This window comes from Acomys minous, assembly GCF_964271855.1.
Source record: "Acomys minous genome assembly, chromosome: 16".
NCBI classification, from domain to species: domain Eukaryota; kingdom Metazoa; phylum Chordata; class Mammalia; order Rodentia; family Muridae; genus Acomys; species Acomys minous.
The window spans coordinates 84,546,661-84,571,884 of NC_140498.1; the positions used below are offsets into that span (position 1 = coordinate 84,546,661).

Here is a 25,224-nt window from a genome sequence, read left to right on the forward strand (position 1 = left end):
GGAGTCGTACCTTAGTGTTACTAACTTTATATAGAAGCTCATAGTTAGTAATTACTATTTCCTCTGTCATAAGACAAGCATTGTACTAGTTTGTAATAAGGCTGGAAATGTTACTGAAATGATTTAAATGAAACATTTAAAAATTTTTTTTATTTTTAGTAAAAATTGGCCTGCGTCACCCTGATGCAGTAGTGGAGACTAGCTCTTTGTCCAGTGTCACTCCTCCTGACGTTTGGTACAAAACTTCCATCTCTGAAGAGACTATTGATAATGGCTGGCTCTCTGCCTTGCAGCTCGAAGCAGTTACCTATGCGGCCCAGGTAATTAGTTAAGTTTGATGGCTTATCTTTTTTGTTTTATTTTGTTTTTTTGCTTTTCAAGACAGGGTTTCTCTCTATCCTTGGCTGTCCTATACTCACTTTGTAGGCCAGGTTGGCCTCAAACTCAGAGATCTACCTGTCTCTCAGGTGCTGGGACTAAAGGCGTGCACCATAACACCTGGCTTATTTTATTATTTCTTTATCTGTATGTGTGGGTTTCCCATGTGTCTGTAATGGCAGAGGCCACTGGAGGGAGTCGAGTCCCTTCCACCTCCAAGCTAGAGTTCCAGGCGCTTGTGGGTCACTCTTGATCATGTTCTGGGAATCACACTTTACTAAAGATGCCTGGGAAGCCAGGGCTACAGGGAGAAGCAAGAAGCTATACATTAGAAAAACAGAAGGTATGGCAGGGATCTGGGAGTGCCCCCAAGGAGAAGTGACAAGCCATGACCTTGTCTGTAGCTGCTTTAGTTGGGTAGGGGCTTACTTTCCTCAGAAGCTCAACAGGAGCCACCTTGTTGAGAAGATGACACTCACCCTTCCAACTTCCCCTTTTAGCAACATGAAACATTCCTCCCCAATGGAGACCGTGCTGGCTTCTTAATAGGCGATGGTGCTGGTGTGGGCAAAGGCCGGACCATAGCAGGGATCATATATGAAAACTATCTGTTGAGCAGAAAAAGAGCATTGTGGTAAGTTCCAAGGGGTTGCCTGATTGATTACCATGGCACGATGAGTGTAAATGACTGTATATATGTATTTTTGTTTGTTTCTTTGTTCGTTTTTGAGACAGGCTCTCTTTGTTTACCCCGGTCTGTCTTGGCCTCACTTTGTAGATAAAGCTGGCCTCGAACTCACAGAAATTCACCTGCTTCTGCCTTCGGAGTGCTGGGATTAAAGGTATGCGCCACCAGGCCCGGCTTAAATGAATGAATGAATGAATATATATATATATTTTTTTAAAAAAGATTTGTTTATTATGTATGCAGTATTTTTTACCTGCCAGATTGCTGGGAACTGAACTCAGGACCTCTGGAAGAGCAGACAGTGCTCTTAACCTCTGAGCCATCTCCCCAACCCCCATAAATGCATTTTTTGTAGTGTTAAGATCTGACTTTCTTCTTCTATCTGAAAATGCAATTCAAGTTTTATTTGGTTTATCTTTCCACCCCCACAGGTTTAGCGTATCAAATGACTTAAAATACGATGCTGAAAGAGACTTAAGGGATATTGGAGCAAAAAACATTTTGGTTCATTCATTAAATAAGGTATGGACACTTCTCTGTTCAGTGGGGCTGTCATTGTGCTCAGACTCAATGGGAGTAATATTTTGCTGAGGGCTGGGGATGGGGCTGTGGGGATGGGAGTGAGTTTGTTATAAGCACTAAATGAACTGTTCCATATAACACACAAGCCAAGTATTTGTTAGTGGAAGACAAAGTGGGCTTGGTCCCTGGTATAATGGAGTTTATAGTTTTTTGAGCACTTCATATACCTATACATGAGCAGCATGGAAAAGTATTGAACCTTCACTGTAGTCAACACATTTGTGCAGCCTAGAGGGAGTCATTCTGGTAAATTGTTGGTATTTCTCCACAATGGAGTTGAGTGACTTTGCTTGTGTTGATGTAGAACCAAGAAAATGTGTGACTGTATCTAACACATTTTAATATAACTAGATTGATTTTTTTATTTTTTGGTTTTTTGGTTTTTCGAGACAGGGTTTCTCTGTGTAGCCATGGCTGTCCTAGACTCACTTTGTAGACCAAGCTGGCATCGAACTCACAGCCATCCACCTGCCTGTGCCTCCTGAGTGCTGGGATTAAAGGCGTGCGCCACTACACCCAGCATGACTCACTCTCTCTCTCTCTCTCTCTAGATTTATTTTATTTTATTATTCCCCCCCCCCCCACACACAGGGTTTCTCTGTGTAGCCTTGGCTGTCCTGGACTCACTTTGTAGACCAGGCTGGCCTCGAACTCAGCGATCCGACTGCCTCTGCCTCCCGAGTGCTGGGATTAAAGGCGTGCGCCACCACGCCTGGCCATGACTAGATTTTTTAATGCTTACCAAGCATAAAATTTATTTATTGCTGTAAGATAGAGTCTTACTATATAGGCCATGTTGATCTCTGACTCAGAGCAGTCCGCCTTCCTCAGTGTCTCCCTAGTGCTAAGGTTAAAAACATGTGAAGTGCCATTCCTGGAACAAATCTTGTTTCTTTTGTTTTTTTGAGACAGCGTCTCACTATGTAGCCCTGGCTATCCTGGAACCACTATGTAGACCAGGCTGGCCTCAAAACAATAGAAATTTGTGTGCCTCTGCCTCCTTAGTATTGGGTTTAAAGTATGTATCACCAAGTCTGGCCTCTTGACAGCAATTTTAATATTAGTGCTATGTGCCTTTTGTTGGTTATGAAGTTTCCTAGAAATATTTCCCTTTTAGTCGTGAAACTCAGAGTGTCTGTCTGCTTTTCATGTGTGTATCTGCTTTGTTAGGGTCTGTCATGCACCTACTAAATCAAGTCTCAAAAATGTGAGCAGGTACTTCTATAGGAAGGATACTAACTCAGTTCTTTTCATTGTTTCTTTTCTAGTTTAAATACGGAAAAATTTCTTCCAAACACAATGGGAGTGTGAAAAAGGGTGTTATTTTTGCTACCTATTCTTCCCTTATTGGTGAAAGCCAGTCTGGTGGTAAATACAAGACCAGGTTAAAACAGCTTCTGCATTGGTGTGGTGACGACTTCGACGGAGTGGTATCCTTCAGGAAAGACTGCTGATTCTCTTTTTCCTTCTTTCTTCCTATTTTTTAAAAAAAGGTTTATTTATTATTTTTACAGTGCTCTTCCTGCATGTACGCCTGCAGACCAGAAGAGGGAACTAAATCTCTTTATAGATGGTTGTGAGCCATTATGTAGTTGCTGGGAATTGAACTTTAGGACCTCTGGGAGAGCAGACAGTGCTCTTAACCTCTGAGCCATCTCTAGAACCCCCCTTTTAAGATTCTTTGTTTTTTTTCCTTCTGAGACAGGGTTTCTCTGTGTAGCCTTGGCTGTCCTGGACTGGCTTTGTAGACCAGGTTGTCCTCGAACTCACAGCGATCCATCTGCCTCTACCTCCTGAGTGCTGGGATTAAAGGCGGTTGCTACCAAGCCCGGCTAAGATTCTTAATGGAATAAAAATTAACATATAGATAGACCTTTAGGAAAAAGATTTAAGTGAGGTTTGGAGGTAATCCCTTTAATGATTAGAGTCCCAGGAAACTGTAGAGCCATTGTCAGATGTGGGGAGTGCTCACATCCGTGGAGAGAGTGCTTGCTTCCCACCTTATTTGCTCACATTAGAGCCTCTGTAGTCCTGCGGATGAACCCCAATTTCTGAAATGCTATTTTAAATTAATAGTTGTTTATAGCCTATTGAAATTCTCCTTGTACTGGATACTTCTTGCCTCAGTGGAGCCTTTCGTGCATTCTGATAAGAAAGAAATTCACAGCTGAAGTAATTGATGCATTGAGCAGATGCCTCAGAAGCTGCAGTATAAGGGAGAGGACTAGAGCCGAGGCAAAGAGGGTTCCATTTATGAGTGAAATCTTTTTTTTTTTATAAAGATTTTATTTATTTATTTTATTACACATGCATGCCAGAAGAGGGCATCAGATCACATTGCAAATGGCTGTGAGCCACTCTGTGGGTGCTGGAAATTGAACTCAGGACCTCCGGAAGAGCAGGCCATGCTCTTAACCTCTGAGCCATCTCTCCAGTCCCTATGAATGGAATCTTAAAGGAAACTCCTATTGGCCCCTATGCTCATATACTTTTTTTCTTTTTACAAGGCTTCTCTGTGTAGCCCTGTCTGTCCTGGATTCACTTTGTAGACCAGGCTGGCCTGAAACTCACAGAGATCTGCTTGCTTCTACTGGGATTACAGGTGTGCGCACCGCACCCCCACCCACCCACCCACACACTGCCGTCAAACTACACTGTTGAATAGATAGTTCCTGTTCTGTGATATGTTCCTCAACTCTGCCTTACAGATAGTATTTGATGAATGTCACAAAGCAAAAAACTTATGTCCTGTTGGTTCTTCCAAGCCAACCAAGACAGGCTTGGCTGTTCTAGAGCTTCAGAACAAACTGCCCAAAGCCAGAGTGGTGTATGCCAGTGCCACTGGTGAGTATGCGCTTAATCAGAAAGATGTGCGCACATTACCTTTTGTTTTGTTTTTCAAGACAGGATTTCTCCATGTAGCCTTGGCTGTCCTGGACTTCTTTTTAGACCAGGCTGGCCTGTGCACATTACTTTTGCAGCTATAATGTATTTGGCTGTTTTCCAGGTGCTTCCGAACCACGCAACATGGCCTATATGAACCGACTTGGAATATGGGGTGAGGGAACTCCGTTCAGAGAATTCAGTGATTTTATCCAAGCAGTGGAACGCAGGTATGAGGCTGGTGGCACTTCTTCCAGAACCATTGCTGTGTGGAAGTCCTGTTTTGTTTATTGATAGTTACTGTGTGTTTTAATTTTGTTCAGAGGTGTTGGTGCCATGGAAATAGTTGCTATGGATATGAAGCTTAGAGGGATGTACATTGCACGGCAGCTGAGCTTTACTGGAGTGACCTTCAAAATTGAGGAAGTTCTTCTTTCTCAGAGCTATGTTAAAATGTATAACAAAGCAGTCAAGCTGGTGAGAAATGTTTTCTTAGTGTTTTTAATGTACCTGATAATTTTTTCAATAGTTTTATTCATTGAAGCATTTTAACATAGAAGATGGTTTTGGCGCTGTAAAACAACAGTGATCACAGTTGCTTATTTAACCAAAATCCTTATTTTCTGTTTTTATTTTTAATGTTAATTTATAAAAGGCAGCCATTTATTTCAATTCAAATTTACAGTTACAGTATAACCATAGCCTACAACGATGCCTTTAGTTAGTGTATATTTTGAGCATTCTAAAATTGTTCAGACATTCCCAAGTGATGGCAGATTATTTTGGTTGAAGGAGTCACTTTTAATTTTGTGGAGATTAGGGTCTCACTGTGTCACTGGGACTTAACTCCCTATGCTTTGTAGACCAGGCTGGCCTTGAGTGCACAGATCCTCATGCTTCCTGGGCGCTGGGATGAAAAGGATACATGTAAAATGTTGTCTATATTTTCAGTGGGTCATCGCTAGAGAACGATTTCAGCAAGCTGCAGATTTGATTGATGCTGAGCAGAGAATGAAGAAATCTATGTGGGGTCAGTTCTGGTCTGCTCACCAGAGGTTTTTTAAGTACTTGTGCATAGCCTCTAAAGTGAAAAGGGTGGTGCAACTGGCCCGGGAAGAGATCAAGAACGGGAAGGTAAGTTGGAGGCTATCTAGTGTAGCCTGTTCTCTGCTACCGAGTCTTTGTAGAATGAGACCGCCTTGTTGTTGTTGTTGTTGTTTGGTTTTTTTTGGGTTTTTCGAGACAGGGTTTCTCTGTGTAGCCTTGGCTGTCCTGGACTCACTTTGTAGACCAGGCTGGCCTCAAACTCAGTGATCCACCTGCCTTTGCCTCTGCCTCCAAATGAGGCCTTCTACTGGAATACTGTTTTATAGATTGGTTTGTCCTCAAGGATTAAAGGTATGCATGCACCACCACTGCCTGGCTAGAATAGTCTAGAAAGTTTTTTTGTTGTTGTTTGGTTTTGTTTTTGCCCCGAGACAAACTTCTCTGTGTAGCCATTACTGTCCTGGACTAGGTTTGTAACCCTGGCTGGCCTCAAATTCTCAGAGATCCTCCTGCCCTTACCTCCCAAGTGCTGGGATTAAAAGTATGCACTACCACGCCTGGCCCTTGTTCTTGGCTTTTTGAGACCGGGTCTCATAGCATATCTCTGGCCTTCCTGTAACTCACTTTGCAAACCAGGCTGGACTCAGACTCACAGATACCTGAGGCCTGGGATTAAAGGCATGTGCCAATACACTTAGCTCTGGAATAGTCTTTTAAAATGGAAAATAATAAATATAATAATAATATTGCAACAAGGTTTTTTTTTGATAACGTGTTTTATCACGTTGATTTGGGTTTGAAACAGTATTGTTCTGAAACACAGGTTAGTCTGGTATTTGGGTAGCCTCGGCTGACATCACCATGGCAATCTTTTTGCCTCAGTCTTCTGACTCCTAGGATTGCCAGGGTGTGTCACTATAACCCGGTTTGTAGGTAAGGGTTTGAGATGTTTGTCAAAAATCAATTCTTAGGCAACCCTGGTTATGCACCTTCATTCCCAGCTCTTAGGAAGCAGCTGGATCTCAGTGAGTTGGAGGACAGTCTGGGCTACACAGTGAAACCCTGTCTTAAACAAACAAACTGCAAAACATAAAAGTGCCAGGCAATATGTGTGTATAGCCCCAGCACATGAGGGATAGAAACTAGAGGATTTCAAGGTCAAGGCCAGCTGTGGCTATATCATAGTTTGACTTGGGCTACGTCAGACTTTGTGTAAGACAAACTATCCGTTCACACATTTGCAAACACATGCATATATGTTTGCGTGTGTATGTGTGTGTAAATACACAAAGAATGCCCGTTCAGAAATTTCTTTGTGAGGCTGGAGAGAGATGGCTCAGGTTAAGAGCACTGTCTGCTCTTCCAAAGGTTCCGAGTTCAATTCTCAGCAACCATATGGTGGCACATGACCATCTGCATTGAGATCTGGTGCCCTCTTGTGGCAGGCAGGTACATATGTGGGTAGAATTCTGTATAAATAGTAAATAAATCTTTAAAAAAGAATAGTTTCAGCATAGTATAACACACTGTGTGCAGCTTGCCCAGCTGTGCTCTGTTCTTAATAGCAGTGAGTACTTCCATAAGCGTGGTTGATTGTGTATATGACTAACACACAAAGCGTTGCCAGTGGTGATGCATACTTCTATCCCAGAGTTCGGAAGGCAGAGTCAGAGAGAGAGCTAAAATACACACACCCAAACCACAGAGCACTATAAATTTCATGAGGCCAGGGACATCTGTCATGTTCTATAAGGTATTTCCTCACATTTTCTTTCTGGGAATGGAAGAGGGAGAGAGACAGAGCCTCTACATACCCCTTGCTGTCGTGGACATCCCCATGTAGAGCATTCTGGTCTTGAATGTAAAGACAACTGCTTGCCTCTGTCTCCTGAGTGCTGGGATCAAACGCCTAGCTTTCTTTTCTTTCCTTTTTAAGAAAATTCTTATTTATTATTATGTATATAGTGTTCTGCCTATATGTACTCCTGCAGGCCAGAAGAGGGCATCAGATCACATTACAGATGTTTATGAGCCACCATGTGGCTTCTGGGAATTGAACTCAGGACTTTTGGAAGAGCAGGTGCTCTTAACCACTGAGCCATCTCTCCAGCCCAGCACCTGCCTTTCTTTACTTCTTGACATAGTATACCTCATGAAGAATAAATGAAGCCCAAACTACTTTAATGTAATGGCTCACTTTATGAAGTCTTTAAAAATTTTGTTTTATTTTACTAGGGCCTGGATAGTGGCTCAGTGGTTAAGACAACCTGAGGTCAATTCCCAGCAGTCACATGACAGCTCACAACTGTCTTTGACTCCAGTTCAAGCAGATCTGACACCTTAGTAAAAATACGCATGTAGGCAAATTACCAATACACATAAAACATAAAAGAATAAATAAATGGCTGGGCAGCAGTGGCACACGCCTTTGATCCCAGCGAGGCAGAGGCAGGCATGCAGGCGGATCTCTGTGAGTTTGAGGCCAGGCTGGTCTACAAAGCAAGTCCAGGACAGCCATGGCCATCACAGAGAAACCGTGTCTCCAAAACAACCAAAACAAAAACGACAGTAATAACAAAAAAGAATAAATCATTAATTTTTTTTAACTAGATACTTAACATGAGCTTTGGTGAAGAGCCAAAGCAAGTTACTTATAATTGTGTATTGTATGTTTTCCAGTGTGTTGTCATTGGTCTGCAGTCTACAGGAGAAGCTAGAACTTTAGAGGCCTTGGAAGAGGGTGGAGGAGAACTAAACGATTTTGTGTCAACTGCCAAGTAATGTTTTTTAAATTTCCTCATAAATGTTAAGATAGATAAATCTTAGTGTTTCCTTTGTTTTCTTGTTTCTTTCTTTTTTGGCCGGGGGGGGGGGGTTGGGGGCCGGGAAATTATCTGTATCATCTTTAAAGTTGTCCTTATCTGTGTTTAAGTTCTATGCTTTCATTCTTTATAATAGATTCTGTGGAAAATAATAGGTGGATAGCTCGTAATTCAGAAATGCTGCACATTTTGGCCACTTTATATAGAGTATTTGGACTAACAGAACCGTACTTGGTTTTGTACATTTGAAGCTGCTTTAACTTCAGGTTTAAAGTGTGGCACTTAGTTTGACAATAATATTATAAAATGTGCTCTGGACATTCAATACTGTGGAACAGAAAGTTGGCTCAGTGGTTGAACCCATCCTGCTCTCCTAAAGGACCTGACTTCAGCTCCCAACATCTGTGTATCTCTCTGCGCTCCAGGGTGTCTCCTGTCATCTTATATCTGAGGGCACTTGCACCATGTGTACAGCATATCCATAAACAGACACACACACATATTTTTAAGTAAATTTTTATAAAAATAAAAGTAGACATTAAAATCGCAAATCCAGGAAGCTTGAGAGATGTTAGTTGAAGAGCAGACATAGTGATAGCATACGCCTTTGTTCCTAGCGCTGGGAGTCAGAGGCAGGCAGACGTCAGCGTCCAAGGCCAGCCTGGGCTCTCTAGTGAGTCTCTGTCTCAAAAGACTAAAAACATAAAAAAAGAGTACATACTTGTAGAGAGTAGCATATTGTGTGTCTTCTGTGGCTCTCTCACTCTGGAGAGAGGTTCTCTGAACCAAGGCCTGCCATTTCATCTAGACTGACTGGCCGTGGAGCACTCAGCAGTGCTGTCTTCAAGACCCTCCAGTGCTTGTGTTATAGGCAGATGTAGCCCTGCTAAGCTTTATTTTGTTTGCTGGGGGCTTGAACTCAGGTCTACCTTATTGTTGCAGAGGAAGCTCTACCCATCGAGCCATTTCCCCAGTCCCTATCCCGCTATGTAAGCACTAGAAAGTAGAAAAGATGGGTTTGTATCTTGTATAACACTACTGGACAGGTTTCTCTTAAAATACCCTTGAACTTAGTTTTGAATATTTATTAAGATTGAAGGAATTGGGGTGTGTGTGTGTGTGTGTGTGTGTGTTTGTGTGTGTTTTTCTCTGTGTATCCTTGGCTATCCTAGACGATTTGTAGACCGGGCTGGCCTTGAACTCACAATGATCCGCCTGCCTCTGCCTCCCAAGTGCTGGAATTAAAGGTGTGTGCCACCACTGCCCGGCTGTATTTCTTTTAAATATATTTAGGAAGATTTTTAAGTAATGCAGTGCATATAAAGTAAGCAACGCAAATGTACTTTACTTTTTAAAAAATACTAACATTGTGGAAAATGTATTTCTTTTAAAATATATTTAGGAAGACTTTAATGTAATGTAAAGTAAGTAAGTAATGTAAATGTACTTTACTTTTTGTTTTGTTTTATGTTTTTGAGACAGGGTTTCTCTGTGTAGCTTTGACTGTCCTGGACTCACTTTGTAGAGCAGGTTGGCATTGAATTCAACAAAGAGATCTGCCTGATCTGCTTCCCAAGTGCTGGGATATTTGGGTGGCGTGTGCCACCCAAGACATGAATATACTTTAAATAATTTAGTAAGACTTTTACACATGAAGTAATAAGGTTCACTGCTTTTTTTCCTATAGAGGAGTATTGCAGTCACTTATTGAAAAACACTTCCCTGCTCCAGACCGGAAGAAACTTTATAGTTTGCTAGGAATCGATTTGACAGCTCCAAGTAACAACAGTTCACCAAGAGATAGTCCTTGTAAAGAAAATAAAGTAAAGAAGCGGAAAGGTGAGTGCTTTGATGCTGACAGTGCTGCTGGTTTGAGTTTTGAGGAGGCTGTTTGTGACTGAGCTCCTGCCTTCCTTGAGTTGGAAAGGCTGATGGTTTCCCTGTTGGCTCTGAGACCTGAGTGAATATACAAGTGGTCCCAACTTTCTGTCTAGTGCGTAGGAAATTAGAACCTTTCAGCCTTGTAGGAAGGGTAGGGATGTCCAGGCTCACTTAGTCCTTGTGTCATCACAGCTGCTGTTTAATAAACATGGCTGCTCAATCAATCCACTATCTTCCTGCCTTGTGTCTGGTAGGACTTTCCTTCCTCCTACTGCCTGGAGTTACAGGTGGTATGTCTTGCCTTGTTGGTTAGGCTTAAGAGGTGCTTTTTTTTTTTTTTTAAGATTTATTTATTATGTATACAATGTTGTATCTGCCTGTACAACTACATGCATGATATTAAATGTTTTCTATTCCATTTGTTTGTGAGTGCTCATGTATCGATGTGAGTGTGGAGGTTGGAGAACAGTGTGTAGGCTTTGGGGTCCAACTAAGCTTTTCAGGCTTGTGACAAGCATTTGCTCAACCATGTTAGTGGCTTCCATATTTGTAATGTGTCTGAAAGGAGTAGGCTACTAATACTGTAACCCATCCTGTGTTTCACTTGAGTAGCACCTGAAGTGGTGGTGTTCTGTGACCAGGAGTGTCTTAGATTAGCTGACATGCTACTGTGTTACACATTGCTTTCTGTTAAATTTCTCCATTCCTTTAATAAGAGAACTTTTTGGAGTTCTGATTTTAGTTTCTGAGTATCCCAGTCTGTTTTCTAAATATTAGGTAATTCAAACCAATGATTTATTTATTATGTATACAGTATGATCAAATCGCATTATAGATGGTTGTAAGCTACCATGTGGTTGCTTGGAATTGAACTCAGGACCTCTGCAAGAGCAGCCAGTGCCAAGCCATCGCTCCAGCCTCTGCTTGAGGATTTTATGCATGCATGTCATGTAGTTTCACCCTGTTACTCATTTCCTTTCTATCACTTTGAGGTTTCTATTTGTACATGTGGTTTCCTGCGAAGTAGCTGGGCATCCCCGAGTTCTTGGTTCCTGTGAGCCTGCTTTGTTCTTCACTCTTCACACGTCACACTCTTGCAGTCTGTACCTCTCACTAGATTCAATTTATGAATTAAACTGTGACATTATGGCTCTTTAGAAACACTGAATTTTGGCTAGGCAGTGGGTGGTGTATGCTTTAATTCCAGCATGCAGTAGGCAGACACAGGGTGATCTCTCAGTTCGAGCCCAGCCTTGTCTACAAAGTGAGTTCTAGGACAGCCAGGCCTATACAGAGAAACCTGCCTCCACCTGGGGAAAAAAAAATAAAAGAAAAAAGACATTGATTTCTTAGTTGACTGTTGTTTGGGGTTTTGAGGGTAGGTGAAGAAATAAGCCGAGAAGCCAAAAAGGCGCGAAAAGTTGGTGGCCTTACTGGAAGCAGCTCTGATGACAGTGGAAGTGAGTCAGATGTCTCTGACAATGAGGAAAGCGACTATGAGAGCTCTAAGAACATGAGTTCTGGTGATGATGACGATTTCAATCCCTTCCGAGATGAATCCAGTGAAGACAACGAGGACGGTGAGTGCACAGGAGCACAGCATGCGGGTGGGGATGCTCAGCTGCTGGACGGCAGAGGGGGTTACGCAGTGAGACCTTGTCTCACAAACAGTGCTTGAGTGGATGGCTCAGTAGATAAGAGTTCATACTGTTAGAGGATAACAATTGAGATGTAATCTGAATAAATTATTTAAATTTTAAGAAATGTTCACACAGTTCTTGCAGAGAATTTGAGCTCACTTTCCAGCACCCAGGTCAGAGGGCTTGTAACTCCCTGAACTCCAATTCCAGGGGCATTTGACCTCCCTAGACAGCTGCGCGTCGATGCACAAACTTACAGACGTTCATAAACACACACCGTGGTTAAAAATAAGAAACTTTTTGGTATTTATATTGTGACTGGGCAGGTTCTAATCTAAGGACAAGCTTGTTTGTCTTGAGGAGGTTTGAACCTTAGATTAGAGATGAGTGCAGCCTTTGTGTTTTTTTTCCTTCCATATATTTTGGTGAGCGAGGTCTCACTGTGTAGCTCTGGGTGATCCTAAAATTTGAGGATGAGAAGGGAATTTTTTGTGGATCCCCTCCTTTTGCCTCAGTATTCCTGAGTTCTAGCCTAGTGGATTGCAAGCCCAGGCCCACCGCCCACTCTATGAGGTTATTTTAATTTCACAGTGTGGAATGGTAGCTTTCCCTGTGTGTAAATGAGTGTATTGACACTACAGTTGTCAGCAAAACCAAACTTGTCCTTCTTTAAAGAGTGTGTATTGTTCTAACAAATTATTTGATACATATTTGCCTTATCTTTTAGATCCTTGGTTAATTAGAAAAGAGCACAAGAAAAGCAAAGATAAAAAAAAGAAGAAAAGCATTGATCCAGATTCCATTCAAAGTGCCTTGTTAGCATCAGGTCTTGGGTCGAAGCGGCCTAGTTTCTCCTCTGCACCAGTAATCTCGCCCGCTCCCAACAGTGCACCAGGTATCACTTCTGCCTTGGACATGTATTATGGAAATCAGCTATCCAGATTTGATTAATGATTGACAAATGTTCTTTGTCAGCCAACAGTAACACCAACAGTAACAATAGCCTTATAACAAGTCAAGATGCTGTCGAAAGGGCGCAACAGATGAAGAAAGACCTGCTTGATAAACTGGAAAAATTAGCTGAAGATCTCCCTCCTAACACCCTGGATGAACTCATCGATGAACTTGGTGGTCCTGAAAATGTGGCTGAGGTAAATAGATGTGGTTAATACTGTACTTACTCTTCATAACGTTGTCTTCACCTATTTGTTTACTTATTTATTTATACATAATAACGCCTATAGCCCAGAAGAGGGCAACAGATCACATAGATGATTATGAGCTACCAGGTGGTTGCTGGGAATTGAACTCAGGACCTCTGGAAGAGCAGCCAGTACTCTTAACTGCTGAGCCATCTCGCCAGCCCTTTCTTCACCTTTTCAATCCTGTGAAATTAATATCCCATTTCTCTGTACAACTTAGAAGCCTTCCTTCTCTTGATATGACTACAGAGGTCCTGTCCCAAATGAACGATTGTGTGCCCTGTGCTTAGTTCCTGTACTGTTTGTTGTATACATTCTGTGATTGTACCCAAGTACCAGTTTCTATTGTTGTAAATATGTGCTTTTTGGCCCAGTGCCAGCTTGTATCCACGCTCCCAGCGGCTTTCCTTAAACTGTTTTGGTGTTTGTTTCTCAGATGACTGGCCGCAAGGGGCGGGTGGTGAGCAATGACGATGGAAGCATCTCTTACGAGTCAAGGTCGGAACTTGATGTGCCTGTGGAAATCCTCAACATCACAGAGAAGCAGAGGTTTATGGATGGAGATAAGGTACCCTTTCCCAAGAGGCTTTCCAGCAGGAAGCACGTGCTTCCTGTATGTTCAGCTTCAGCTTTAGAAGGGCTTGCTCTTGAGCTCTTCACACCCACAGAATCTGTTATATTCCTGCTGCGTAGTCTAGTTTCACTAGCAATTGTACTGCTTGTTTTACATACTCTAGTTATTAAGGTGCACAAGAGCATTGTTCTTGGTGTTTGGGAGACCATTGGGACTCTGGAGCACACGAGCCAGGTGAAGTAGTGCTCTGTAGGCAGGGGGAACGAGACCTCATTCTTCTTGGGTACGTCAGAGCAGGAGTTTTAAATTAGCTTGGACTGTATGAGGCCTTGTCTGAGAAATTAGGTTGAGTGATAGAGGGATATCTTTTCTTAATCAGACTATAAAAATAGTGGGTCATTGTAGGGATTTCGTTCATCTTTTCCCTCTCTTCTTGCCTTTCTTCTTTTTTGTATTAGTTACTTTTGCATAGTTGCCATTAAATATCCAATAGAACACCTAGGTCTGAGAGTTCTCTTTGCTCCTGATTTTATACGGTGAGCCTGTTGCAAAAGAAAAGACATGAACAGCTCTGATGTGACAGTGAGTAGAACAAAGAAAATGGGAGCACAAGAAAGGTTCAAGCTAAGACAGAGCCTGAAGGATTTGTCCCCACTGACTTCCTTGTTTCAGCTATACCTTTCTTCTATGCCTTTAAAAATTCCATTATAGGGCCAGGCCATTATAGGGCCAGGCATGGTGGCACATGCCTTAGATCCCAGCACTTTTTTTTTTAGGCTTGGGTTCGTGCATATTAAGATAATTTCCCATGTATGGTTTGTGGGCTCTGCCTTCACATGTCACACTTGAGGACATGGAACACCTGGGACCTTTAGAGTCCTTTGGTTTTGGTGTGCTCCCTCTCAGGAATCCTAAGCATATTCTCCGCTGCTGTGCTTTTACTGAAACCCTGGAGCCTCTTGTATGAATTTCCTCAAACATTAGGAATCTCAGACCCGTTCTTACCCATCTGCTTCCCCAACCATACACATTTTGCTTATGACAGTTTTTTAAAGAAAAAGAATTTTTAAAAAAATTTCTTCACATTTTAACAAGTGATTAGTGGTGCATGCCTTTAGTCCCAGCACTCAGGAGGCAGAGACAGAGAGGCAAGTGTATCTCTTGAGTTTGAGGCCACCCTGGGCTACAGAGTGAGTTCCAGGACAACCAGGGCTATGCAGAAAATCCCTGTCTTGAAAAAGAAAAAGAAAAAAAAATATATAAATTCAGGGGCTTGAGACATGGCTCAGCGGTTAAGAGCACTGGCTGTTCTTCTGGAGGACCTGAGTTCAATTCCCAGCAACCACATGACCATCTACAATGAGATCTCTTTTGGCCTGCTGGTGTACATGCAGATAGAGCACTCATATACATAAAATAACTGAATCTTTTTAAAAATTTAAATTTTATGTTATATGGCCAGGCGTGATAGCACACACCTGTAATCCCAGCACTCAGCGAGGCAGAGGCAGGCTGTGAGTTAGAGGCCCAAAGGAGGAGGAGGGCGTTGGATCCTCTGGGTCCCTAATCACTGAACCATCTCCCACCTCAAGGAAAAACCCTACTTTTTAAAAGTTTTCTTTTTGTTTGTTTCTTCGACAAGGTTTTTTTCTATAGTCCTGGAACTCAGCTCTAGATCAGGCTAGCCTACAATTCAGAGATCTGCCTGCCTCTGTTTGGATTAAAGGCTTATGCTACTGCTGAGCGAGGTAGTACACCCCTGTAATCCCAGCACTAGGGAGGCAGAGGCAGGCAGGTCCTTTGTGAGTTCAAGGCCAGCCTGGTATATAAAATGAGTGCAGTACAGCCAGGGCTACACAGAGAAACCCTGTCTCCACCCCCACCCCCACCCTAACCCCCCAAAAAGGGCCTATACTACAATTACTGCCTTACTTTCTATTTGGGGGGGGGCGGGGGCGGGGGCGGCGTTGTTTGTTCCTGAGACAGGGTTTCTCTGTATAGCCCTGACTGTCCTGGACTCACTGAGTCCAGGCTGGTCTTGAACTCAGATATCCGCCTGCCTCTGCCTCCCCAAGGGCTGGGATTAAAGACTTGTGCCCAGCTCCCTTTTTCTTTTTTTCTTTTTTCTGAGACAGGGTTTCTCTGTGTAGTCTTGACTGTCCTGGACTTTGTAGACCATGCTGGCCTTGAACTCAGAGTGATCAGTCTGCTTTTGCCTCCCCAGTGCTGGGATTAAAGGCATGTGCCACCACAGCCTGGTTTTTTGTTTGTTTGTTTTTAAGATAGTTTTTACTATATAGCTATGGTTGGCCTGGAACAAAAAGAAGACACCTGCATCTTCCTTTCCTCCTGTGAGTGTTGGAATTAAATATTTATGCCGCTACACTCACTTTTGTGTATGAGTGTTTTACCTGAGTATATATACATACACCCAGTGTCTTCTGGGTACTTCAGGAGGCAGAAGACAATGTTAGATCCCCTGGGACTTCAGTTAGAGTTTATGTGATTATCTCATGAACCCAGCCCATATATAAAGGAATTTGTCAAAATCAATGGGTTTTTTTAATCATTAAAAAAACAAAAACAAAAACTGCAGGCCAGAAGAGGGCACCAGATCTCTTAAAGATGGTTGTGAGCCACCAGGTGGTTGCTGGGAATTGAACTCAGGACCTTTGGAAGAGCAGCCAGTGCTCTTAGCCTCTGAACCGTCTCTCCAGCCCAGTATTTTATTTTTTTAATCATGTGGCTGTATGTTTGTGAGCAGATATGCAGAGGATAACTGGGGTCAGTTTTCTTCTGCTGTGTTGGGTCCTGAGGTTGAACTTGGGTTATCAAAACTCTGCAGAAATTGCTTTTACCTACTGATGATTTAAACCAGAAATACTTCTTTCATGTGCACATTTCTGTGTTGGCTAACAGGGTGGTAACATAGGCCTGTAACTTTGTTGCTTTTGAAGTAGATCCTGAGTTTTAGGCTAGATTTTTCCACAAAGGAGACTGTGTCTCAAAGGATTTTTTTTCCCCCAAGGAAAAAAGGAAATGCATGTCTTGTTCTGTCCCCTCCTCTCTCCCTCTATTTCCTTTTCTGAGACAGTCACTTGCTGTTCTACCTAACTTGATCTCCATTTACTCCAGTTCCTAGTCTGCCTCAGCCTCTGGAGTAGATGGGACTGGGTCCTGCTGTGCACCCTAGGATGGCTTTGTAGTCTTTTCCCTCCTGCCTCAGTCTTCAACACACTGGGATGTGTACACCATGGTGTCTGTACACTTGTTGGGCAAGCACTCCACCTGGGAGCTGTGCATACCCTTAATCCCAGTCAAAAAAAAGAAGTTAGGGTTGGTGGTGACAATAAGGCCTCCTGTTTGCTGCTGGAGCACTAGAAACCTACAGGACACACCGCCTTGTCTCATCAACTTTGCCGTACACTGTGTCTACCACCTGTACTTGACTGGCTACAGCTTTCCTGTGCTCACAATAGTAAGGGAGATTCTGAGCAACCATGTGCCCGGCTAACACCAGGGCATCCTACTGCTATGAAAAGAGGAGTAGAGCACATACTGGTGGCCAATCCTGTCCACCAAAGGAAGTCTTCTAGGGCACTGACCTTCCCTGTTACACTCAGAGGTGATTTTTGTTTCCTCTTTGAATTTGATATAGAATATTGCAATTATCTCAGAAGCGGCCAGCTCAGGCATTTCATTACAAGCAGATCGTAGAGCTAAAAATCAAAGGAGAAGAGTTCACATGACTTTGGAGTTACCCTGGAGCGCTGATAGGGCGATTCAGCAATTTGGTAAGTGTCTCCACTGGATCCTAGTGGAAGAGAAGATAAGAGTTTCTGGGGATATGCTCGCATGTCTGTGTGAGACACCGACAGCCGGTGGAACTCAGGCTCTACCTGGCAAATGTGGATTTGGACACTGTGTGGGTCTGTCAGAGCAGCCAGCTATCTTCATTTCAGCCCTTAGCTGCAGGTAGGGGACATTACTGTCCCTTTTCGCATGATTCAGTGACCTGATGATCCACACATGACATCCAGAGAGGTCATGCAGTAATACTAGTTAACTGAATAGTGACAGCACTTAGACATTAATGGTACATATGTTTCCTGAGTAGTGGTGCCAATCACGGTAGCGTTAAATTGCTGGTCTGAGGAGCTATGAGAAGGGCTGTGTTATTTTTTTCTTTTGGGGGGTATTTTGTTTGATCAGTGCCAGCTTAGGTTAATGTGCAGGCTTGTCCTCTCAGCGTTGATTGGGAAACACAGAAATACCAGGTTCTTAAGGCCTAACTTAGCTGGTAGTGAGTTTGAGGACAGCCTGGACTACATGAGACCTTGTCTTTATACCTGTATAATGTTAAAGCTAGGAATTAGGTCTCAGAGTAGCCTACCTCTGCCTAATGAACATAATCAATGAACCGTACAAATTTGTAATTACAGGAAGAACACACAGGTCAAACCAAGTGACTGCTCCAGAGTACGTCTTTCTGATTTCGGAACTGGCTGGCGAGCAGAGATTTGCATCTATTGTTGCTAAGAGACTTGAGAGTTTGGTAAGTTTTTTGAGTTGTACTAGATGTGTGGCACAGACGATCTATGTTAGCTGACTTCTGGGGGAAATGATGATGACTTAAACAGGAGTTCTCTGTTTTGCCAGGGGGCACTTACACATGGTGACAGAAGAGCAACTGAATCTAGAGATCTGAGCAGGTTCAACTTTGACAACAAGGTAACGTTTCAACATCTCTAGCGATGTGGAAGTTTGTGTATGTGCAGGGGTAGAACAGGGGACTGATGACTACTGAAAACTAAGTACTCACTGTTGGCTTTGCCTTGTATAGCTTCAGGTGAGCCAGGATTTCACACATAATTAGATCTGTATACACATCTTGTATTGCTGTTGGAAAATATTACTAGAGTACTTGGAATGGCATCAGAAATGAGTTTTTAGAAATAACAGAAATCATTAACATTGAATGTCTGCTGTTCGTAAAGGCAAAGAACAGACTATCTAGCCAGGCAGTAGTGGCGCACGCCTTTAGTCCCAGCACTCGGGAGGCAGAGGCTGGAGGATCTTTGTGAATCAGAGCCAACCTGGTCTACAAAGTGAGTCCAGGACAGCCAAGGCTACACAGAGTAACCCTGTCTCCAAAAAAACAACAAAACAAAAAAGAATAGACTATTTGAAAAGTATGTGCATTGTTTCTGAATATTTGGTACAATTATAGTTTTACGGCATTTAAGTGGGTGAAAAAATAACTAAATGAGTAAAACATTTTTTATTACAGTATGGAAGAAATGCTTTAGAAATTGTTATGAAATCCATTGTAAATTTGGATTCTCCTATGGTATCGCCACCTCCAGACTACCCTGGAGAATTCTTTAAAGGTAACTTTAAAATAATCATAACTGGGAAAATTATTTCATTGGTACATTGTATGCATTGTGTGGGTCAAGCCCTGGCTTCCACCTCCAGTGTCAAATTAGGCATGGTAGTGTATTTCAGTAATTCTAGAACTCAGCATGGTGAGACAGGAGGATGATGATGACTTTAGGACCCTGTCTATAAAAAAAAGATAAATTGGGCTAGTGAGATAGCTCCACAGTTTAGGAGCATTAACTGACCTGGGTTTGGGTCTCAGCACCTCGTTGGTGGCACACAACCATCTTTGTGACTCCAATACTCAAAACCCTCCTCTGTCCTCTGTGAGCAGATTATACATGTATAGTGCCCAGATGTCCATATAGGCAAAACACTCAGACGAATAAATCTTGAAAGCCCATACATAGTAGTGGCACATTCCTTAATTCCAGCTTTCAGGAGGCAGACACAGGTGCCTCTGGGACTTCCAGGCCAGTCTGGTCTACATAGCAAGTTTCATAATAGCCAGGGCTACACAAAGAAAACCTGTCCAAAATAATAAATTAATCCTGAGACCAAAGTTTTAAAGCCAAAGCCAAGTGGTAACAATCCCCTTCTATGTGTGCATGGAAACTCGGGAATTTAATATAATTTGTTGCATGCTTACTCATTTTCAACCCTTACTTAAAATATCGGGATTGCCTAGGTAGACTTTAAAGGTGTGTGTAATGCCTAACATCCATATGATGGAAAGAGAAACCAGTTCAGCCATCTAATTGTCTGGCCTTCGCATGCAAGAGTGTCTGCTTATGCACACAACCGAAAAATAATAATACTGGGATTATAGAGACAAAGATGGTTCAGCACTTTGAGAGTATTTGCTGAGAGAGTTCTTTTAAAATACCTGGATTAATTTCCTAACACCCACCTAGAGACTCACAATTCTCTGTGACTCTAATTCCAGAGGTTCTGACATCCAGAACAACTATACAGAGTGCACATATACATGCAGATAAACATGCATACACATAAAATAAAAAGAAATGATAAATCTTTTAATACTTTTGTTTCTCTGTGTGTGTGCGCGCTTGCGCGCCTTGTACATGTGTACAGTGGTTATATAGAACTGTTGCTTTCATTATCTCAGTAACTTGGGAGGGGGCTGTTGATTTTTTTGGCTTTTGGTGTTTTGTTTTTTCTACTAAGACAGGTCTTGCATTGTAGCCCTGGCTGGCTTAGAAATCCTTATAGACCAAGTTGGCAATGAACTCTCAGTGAGATCTATCTTTTTATGCCTCTCAAGTGCTGGGGTTTTAAAAAATTTATTATGTATATAATGTTCTGTTGGCATGTCTGGAAGAAGGCACTGGATCTCATAGATGGTGTTGAGCCACCATGTTTGTGCTGGGAATTGAACTCAGGACCTCTGGAAGAACAAAAGCCAGTGCTCTTAACCTTTGAGCCATCCATCCAGCCCCATACTGTGATTTTTATTTTTTTTTTTAAGATTTATTATGTATACAGTGCTCTGCCTGCATTATACCTGCAGACTAGAGGAGGGCATCAGATCACAGATGGTTGTGAGCCACCATGTGATTGCTGGGAAATGAACTCAGGACCTCTGGAGGAGCAGACAGCGCTCTTAACCCTTGAACCAAAGCCATCTCTCCAGGCCCACACTGGGATTTTTAACAATGCACTGACATGATGTTAACATAGTTTTTAGTACTTTGATGTTAATGAGGTTAATTCACTTGGCAATATTCAGTTAGTTTCTAGTAAATAGTGCTAAGCTTGCATGGGAATCTTGACATGCATACGATTTTGTATCCATTAGGGTTGATTTTCAAAAGGAGTTGTCTTGCTCTAAGTTGACCGTGTTATCTTATCCTGTCTGTCTATTGGAGACCATATACATCTCCCCCACCCCACCCTCACCCCCTTTTTTGGTCTTTTCTGCGTATGATTGAAATTGGTTTTGTGCCTGCTATGCCAGATCTCTAGCACTCCTCTACACCGCTAGACCCATCTTTTATATAAGTTCTATCAAGCCAGGTGGTGCTGCGTGCCTTTAACCCCAGCACTCCAGAACCAGAGGCAGATGATCTCAGTGAGTTGTACACAGCTTCTGCTAGGACTACCTGAAGAAACCCTTTCTCGGCAGGTTGGGAGGGAGCCCTGTCAAGTCTGTAGGGAATGATGGCTATTTATTCAACATTTACCTTTTGTCGTACTTTGCAGTCATTCTACCTAAGATTAGAATGAAAACATTATGCTGTTCTTAGTAATTATTAGTTAGCTAGTACTCTACTTGTGCAAAACTGTTGCGGTTCTCTGGGTTCCTAGATGAAGGATCTGTATAATACGTAGGATGTTCTTATTAAAAGATAAGTTTATGGTGGTGGTGCACACTTCGAATCCTAGCATTAGGGAGGCAGGCAAAAAAACCAAAACAAAAAAACCCATATATGTTGTGTGTTGGGGTAGAGTGGTCAATGTTGACAGCATTTTTGGAGGTCAGAGTCTTGGCAGCAAGCATCCTTACCTAGTGACCCCTCTTGACAGCTCTGGTTTTTGAGAAATGCTGTAACCTAGGTTGGCCTGTAACTCTCTTGTGCTGGACCTTTTAAAAAAAGATTTATTTGTTTATTAGGTACACATGATGTGCACCTGCAGGCCAGAAGAGGGCACCAGATGGTTTTATGATCCACTATGTGGTTGGTGGGAACTCAGGACTTTGGAAGAGCAGCCAGGGCTCTTAACGTCTTTCTAGCCCTCATGCTGGGGTTTTTGGCTTTTATCGAAACAGGGTTTCTCTGTGTAGCCTTTTCTTGTCCTGGACTCACTTTGTAGACCAGGCTGGCCTGGAACTCATAGAGATCCACCTGCCTCTGCCTCCCAAGTGCTGGGTTTACAGGCGTGTGTTACCATGCCCAGCCCTCATAGATTAAATCTTAATGCTAAAACTAATCTTGTTTGATCATCAGCTCATTGAGTTTTTGGGGTTTTTTGTTTTGTTTTGTTTTTTTCTTTCTTTCTTCTTCTGTTTTTGCTTTTGTTTTTGTTTTTTGAGACAGGGCTTCTCTGTTTAGCCTTTGCTGTCCTGGCTTTGTAGACCAGGCTGGCCTCGAACTGGCATAATTTTGTTTTCTTGCAGATGTTCGGCAAGGATTGATAGGAGTCGGCCTGATTAACGTAGAAGATCGCTCAGGAATTCTTACTCTTGATAAAGGTGATGTTACTGTGTCTGCATGTAATTTCTATTAGTGGAGCCGTCTTGATTTTTGTTTTTGTATTTCGAGACAGGGTTTCTCTAAACCTAAATAGGGCTAAGAGCTTTTGTGATTAAAGGTACCTAAACAACCAAACTTGGAAAATAAGTATACATTAAAGTAAACCCAAAAGACTTGATGTTGGTCAACCAATGTTCTCATGTGCTAAGTTATGTTCATGAAAAAGGAGAAGGTACAGAAAGTTGTCTTGTGAGCCTGTGCTGCTTTGCTGGTGCCAAAGCTCAAGTGCAAAAGCTCGGGGAGGACTAGCCCTGGAAAGGAAGACTTTGGAGGTGTGCTTAGCTAAAGAATAAATTTTTTAATTTACCATGGGCACTCATGAAATTTCTCTTATAATCTTGTCATTGCAGACTATAACAATATAGGAAAGTTTTTAAACCGAATTCTGGGCATGGAGGTGCATCAGCAGAACGCGTTGTTTCAGTATTTTGCAGATACGCTTACTGCAGTTGTTCAGAATGCCAAGAAGAATGGCAGATACGACATGGGGATCCTCGGTGAGTGGGAACGCTTGTTGTGCTCGCTCTGCTCCTGCTGCACAGTGTTTCTCCACTTACACATTCTTGTTTCTTTCTGAAGATCTGGGTTCTGGAGATGAAAAGGTGAGGAAGAGTGATGTGAAGAAGTTCTTGACTCCAGGATACTCTACCTCTGGCCATGTAGAGTTATACACAGTAAGTCTGGGTGTGTGCATATTCGCCACTAGTGTCCACACACATGAGCTCCATTTAAATCTCCACATGTCTTTCACAGATCAGCGTGGAGAGGGGAATGTCCTGGGAAGAAGCAACCAAGATTTGGGCAGAGCTGACAGGACCGGATGATGGCTTTTACTTATCGTTGCAAGTACGGTTTGAATTTTCTCTAAAGTATTACCAGGAATGCTTTTTCTTTGTTTTCTTTGTTTGTTTGGTTTTCAAAACAGGGTGTCTATCTCTGTAGCCCTGCCTGTCCTGAACTTTGTAGACCAGGCTAGCCTCAAACTCACAGCGATCCACCTGCCTCTGCCTCCCGGGTGCTGGGATTAAAGATGTGTGCTATCACGCCTGGCTGCCTGGCTGTTTCTTATTTTATTTTTTTCATCTATCTATTTTTCTTTCTTCCTTCCTTCCTTCCTTCCTTCCTTCCTTCCTTCCTTCCCTCCCTCCCTCCCTCTCTTCCTTCCTTCCTTCCCTCCCTCCCTCTCTTCCTTCCTTCCTTCCTTCCATCCATCCATCTTTCTTCTTTCTTCTTTCTTTGAGACAGATTCTTACTATGTTGTAGCAATGGCTATCCTGGAAAATTGTTAGACTAGCCTTAAAGATTTTTTTTCCTTTGTTTTTTATGTTTGAGTGCTCTGTCTGCATGTTTCCCTCCAGGCCAGAAGAGGGTGGGCAGTCCTGCTTTAGATGGTGGTGAGCCACCATGTGGGTGCTGGGAACTGTACTCAGGACCTCTGGAAGAGCAGATGATGCTCTCCAGCCCCTAGACTAAACTTAAATTCACAGTGATCACTCTGTATCTGCCTCTGCAGTACACCATCATGCCTGGCTCCTTAACCATTAAAATGTATTTACTTCTTTAGGACTATTTATGTGGGTATGGATGTGCATGCCACCTCAGGCTACATAGAAAACCTTGTATCAATAAGTGGGGGTGGGGGCATGGCACACACCTTTAATCCCAGTACCCAGGGAGGGTGAAGTAGGAATACCCTGAACTCATGGGTAACATGGGCTATATAGTGCATTCCAGCTATGGGGATGGTCTCAAAAAATAGCAAAGACCGTTGTTAGGATTCTTTACCTAGCATTAACCAAGTGGCCTTCTCTCAGGATGTGTGGACTTTGACCATTATCTGGTGTACCTTTTTAATTACTGAATTTGTTACTATGATGTTATAATAGAATATTTTTAATTGTCTGAGTTCAAATTCTTACATTTTTTCCTGTTCTTTCAATAGATAAGAAACAACAAAAAAACTGCAATCTTAGTTAAAGAAGTAAACCCTAAGAAGAAACTATTTTTAATTTACCGACCAAATACTGGCAAACAACTCAAATTGGAAATTTATGCTGATCTGAAAAAGAAATATAAGAAGGTATTTTCTCACACGGTGTGCTGTGTCAGTGCTTTCTTCATGATAGGGTCTTGACAGCTACTGTTTCTGGGTTCAAGAATTAATAATTTTTGAACAATAGCAGATTTTCTTATTTACTGCTATTACAATTTTGATGTTACCTTTCACTGAGACAAGGTGAGCATGTGACTCTCACTGCCTGGGACGCTATGCATTGGTTTAGTAGTAAGACACAGGCAGTCCTTCCAGTTGGCTTTTGTTTTGTCATGAGTATGATGCATATTTTTGTCCTGTACATTTTCAGAAAATAGTCAACACCTGTGTTTTTCAACATTACTTCTATACTCTCTGAAAAGTATTGTGTTAGCTTTTTGGGCACTGTCATTTGAAAATAACTGTATTCAGCTAGCTCTCTGTAAAGCTCATCCCATGCTTGGTGGTGCTTTTATCCTGCTGCCAGTGGCGGCTATGCTTCCTGCTGAAGATTATGGTCGTGGTGTCGACTGCCTCTGGTGCTAGTGTCCAGGTGTTAGAATGACATTTTACTTTGTCTTTGCAGGTAGTCTCTGATGACGCCCTGGTTCACTGGCTGGATCAATATAACTCCTCTGCAGACACCTGTACTCACGCATACTGGTTAGTGCTTCCCTGAGGCCGCACTTTAAATCAAGATTTAAAGACACCCTTTTCTCCTATTTTTTGGGAGGGGGCTACTGAGTATCAGCCCTTGTGATCCTCTTGCTTCTGTCCCCCAAGTTGAAGAACAGTAGAACTGAGCCACAGTGCCTAGCCAAGCACATTTTCATAAAAG

At 42.5% G+C, this 25,224-nt stretch overlaps 1 protein-coding gene across 3 annotated transcripts in view; it reads left to right on the plus strand.

Annotated features, from left to right (window-relative positions):
- The window catches only part of SBNO1 (strawberry notch homolog 1), a 50,696-nt gene that overhangs the window by 21,371 nt on the left and 4,101 nt on the right, over positions 1-25,224 (plus strand). For all 3 annotated transcript variants that reach the window (XM_084762013.1, XM_084762014.1, XM_084762015.1), the window contains 24 exons: positions 160-320; positions 879-1,012; positions 1,498-1,588; positions 2,917-3,078; positions 4,357-4,492; positions 4,656-4,761; positions 4,855-5,008; positions 5,483-5,665; positions 8,258-8,355; positions 10,088-10,239; positions 11,664-11,861; positions 12,649-12,816; positions 12,897-13,072; positions 13,560-13,691; positions 17,356-17,491; positions 18,140-18,252; positions 18,357-18,428; positions 18,988-19,087; positions 22,219-22,293; positions 22,705-22,851; positions 22,934-23,028; positions 23,108-23,200; positions 24,297-24,434; positions 24,973-25,049. In XM_084762013.1, the coding sequence (XP_084618139.1) occupies positions 160-320; positions 879-1,012; positions 1,498-1,588; positions 2,917-3,078; positions 4,357-4,492; positions 4,656-4,761; positions 4,855-5,008; positions 5,483-5,665; positions 8,258-8,355; positions 10,088-10,239; positions 11,664-11,861; positions 12,649-12,816; positions 12,897-13,072; positions 13,560-13,691; positions 17,356-17,491; positions 18,140-18,252; positions 18,357-18,428; positions 18,988-19,087; positions 22,219-22,293; positions 22,705-22,851; positions 22,934-23,028; positions 23,108-23,200; positions 24,297-24,434; positions 24,973-25,049 (3,097 nt within the window). The remainder of the gene's footprint in view (positions 1-159; positions 321-878; positions 1,013-1,497; positions 1,589-2,916; positions 3,079-4,356; positions 4,493-4,655; positions 4,762-4,854; positions 5,009-5,482; positions 5,666-8,257; positions 8,356-10,087; positions 10,240-11,663; positions 11,862-12,648; positions 12,817-12,896; positions 13,073-13,559; positions 13,692-17,355; positions 17,492-18,139; positions 18,253-18,356; positions 18,429-18,987; positions 19,088-22,218; positions 22,294-22,704; positions 22,852-22,933; positions 23,029-23,107; positions 23,201-24,296; positions 24,435-24,972; positions 25,050-25,224) is intronic.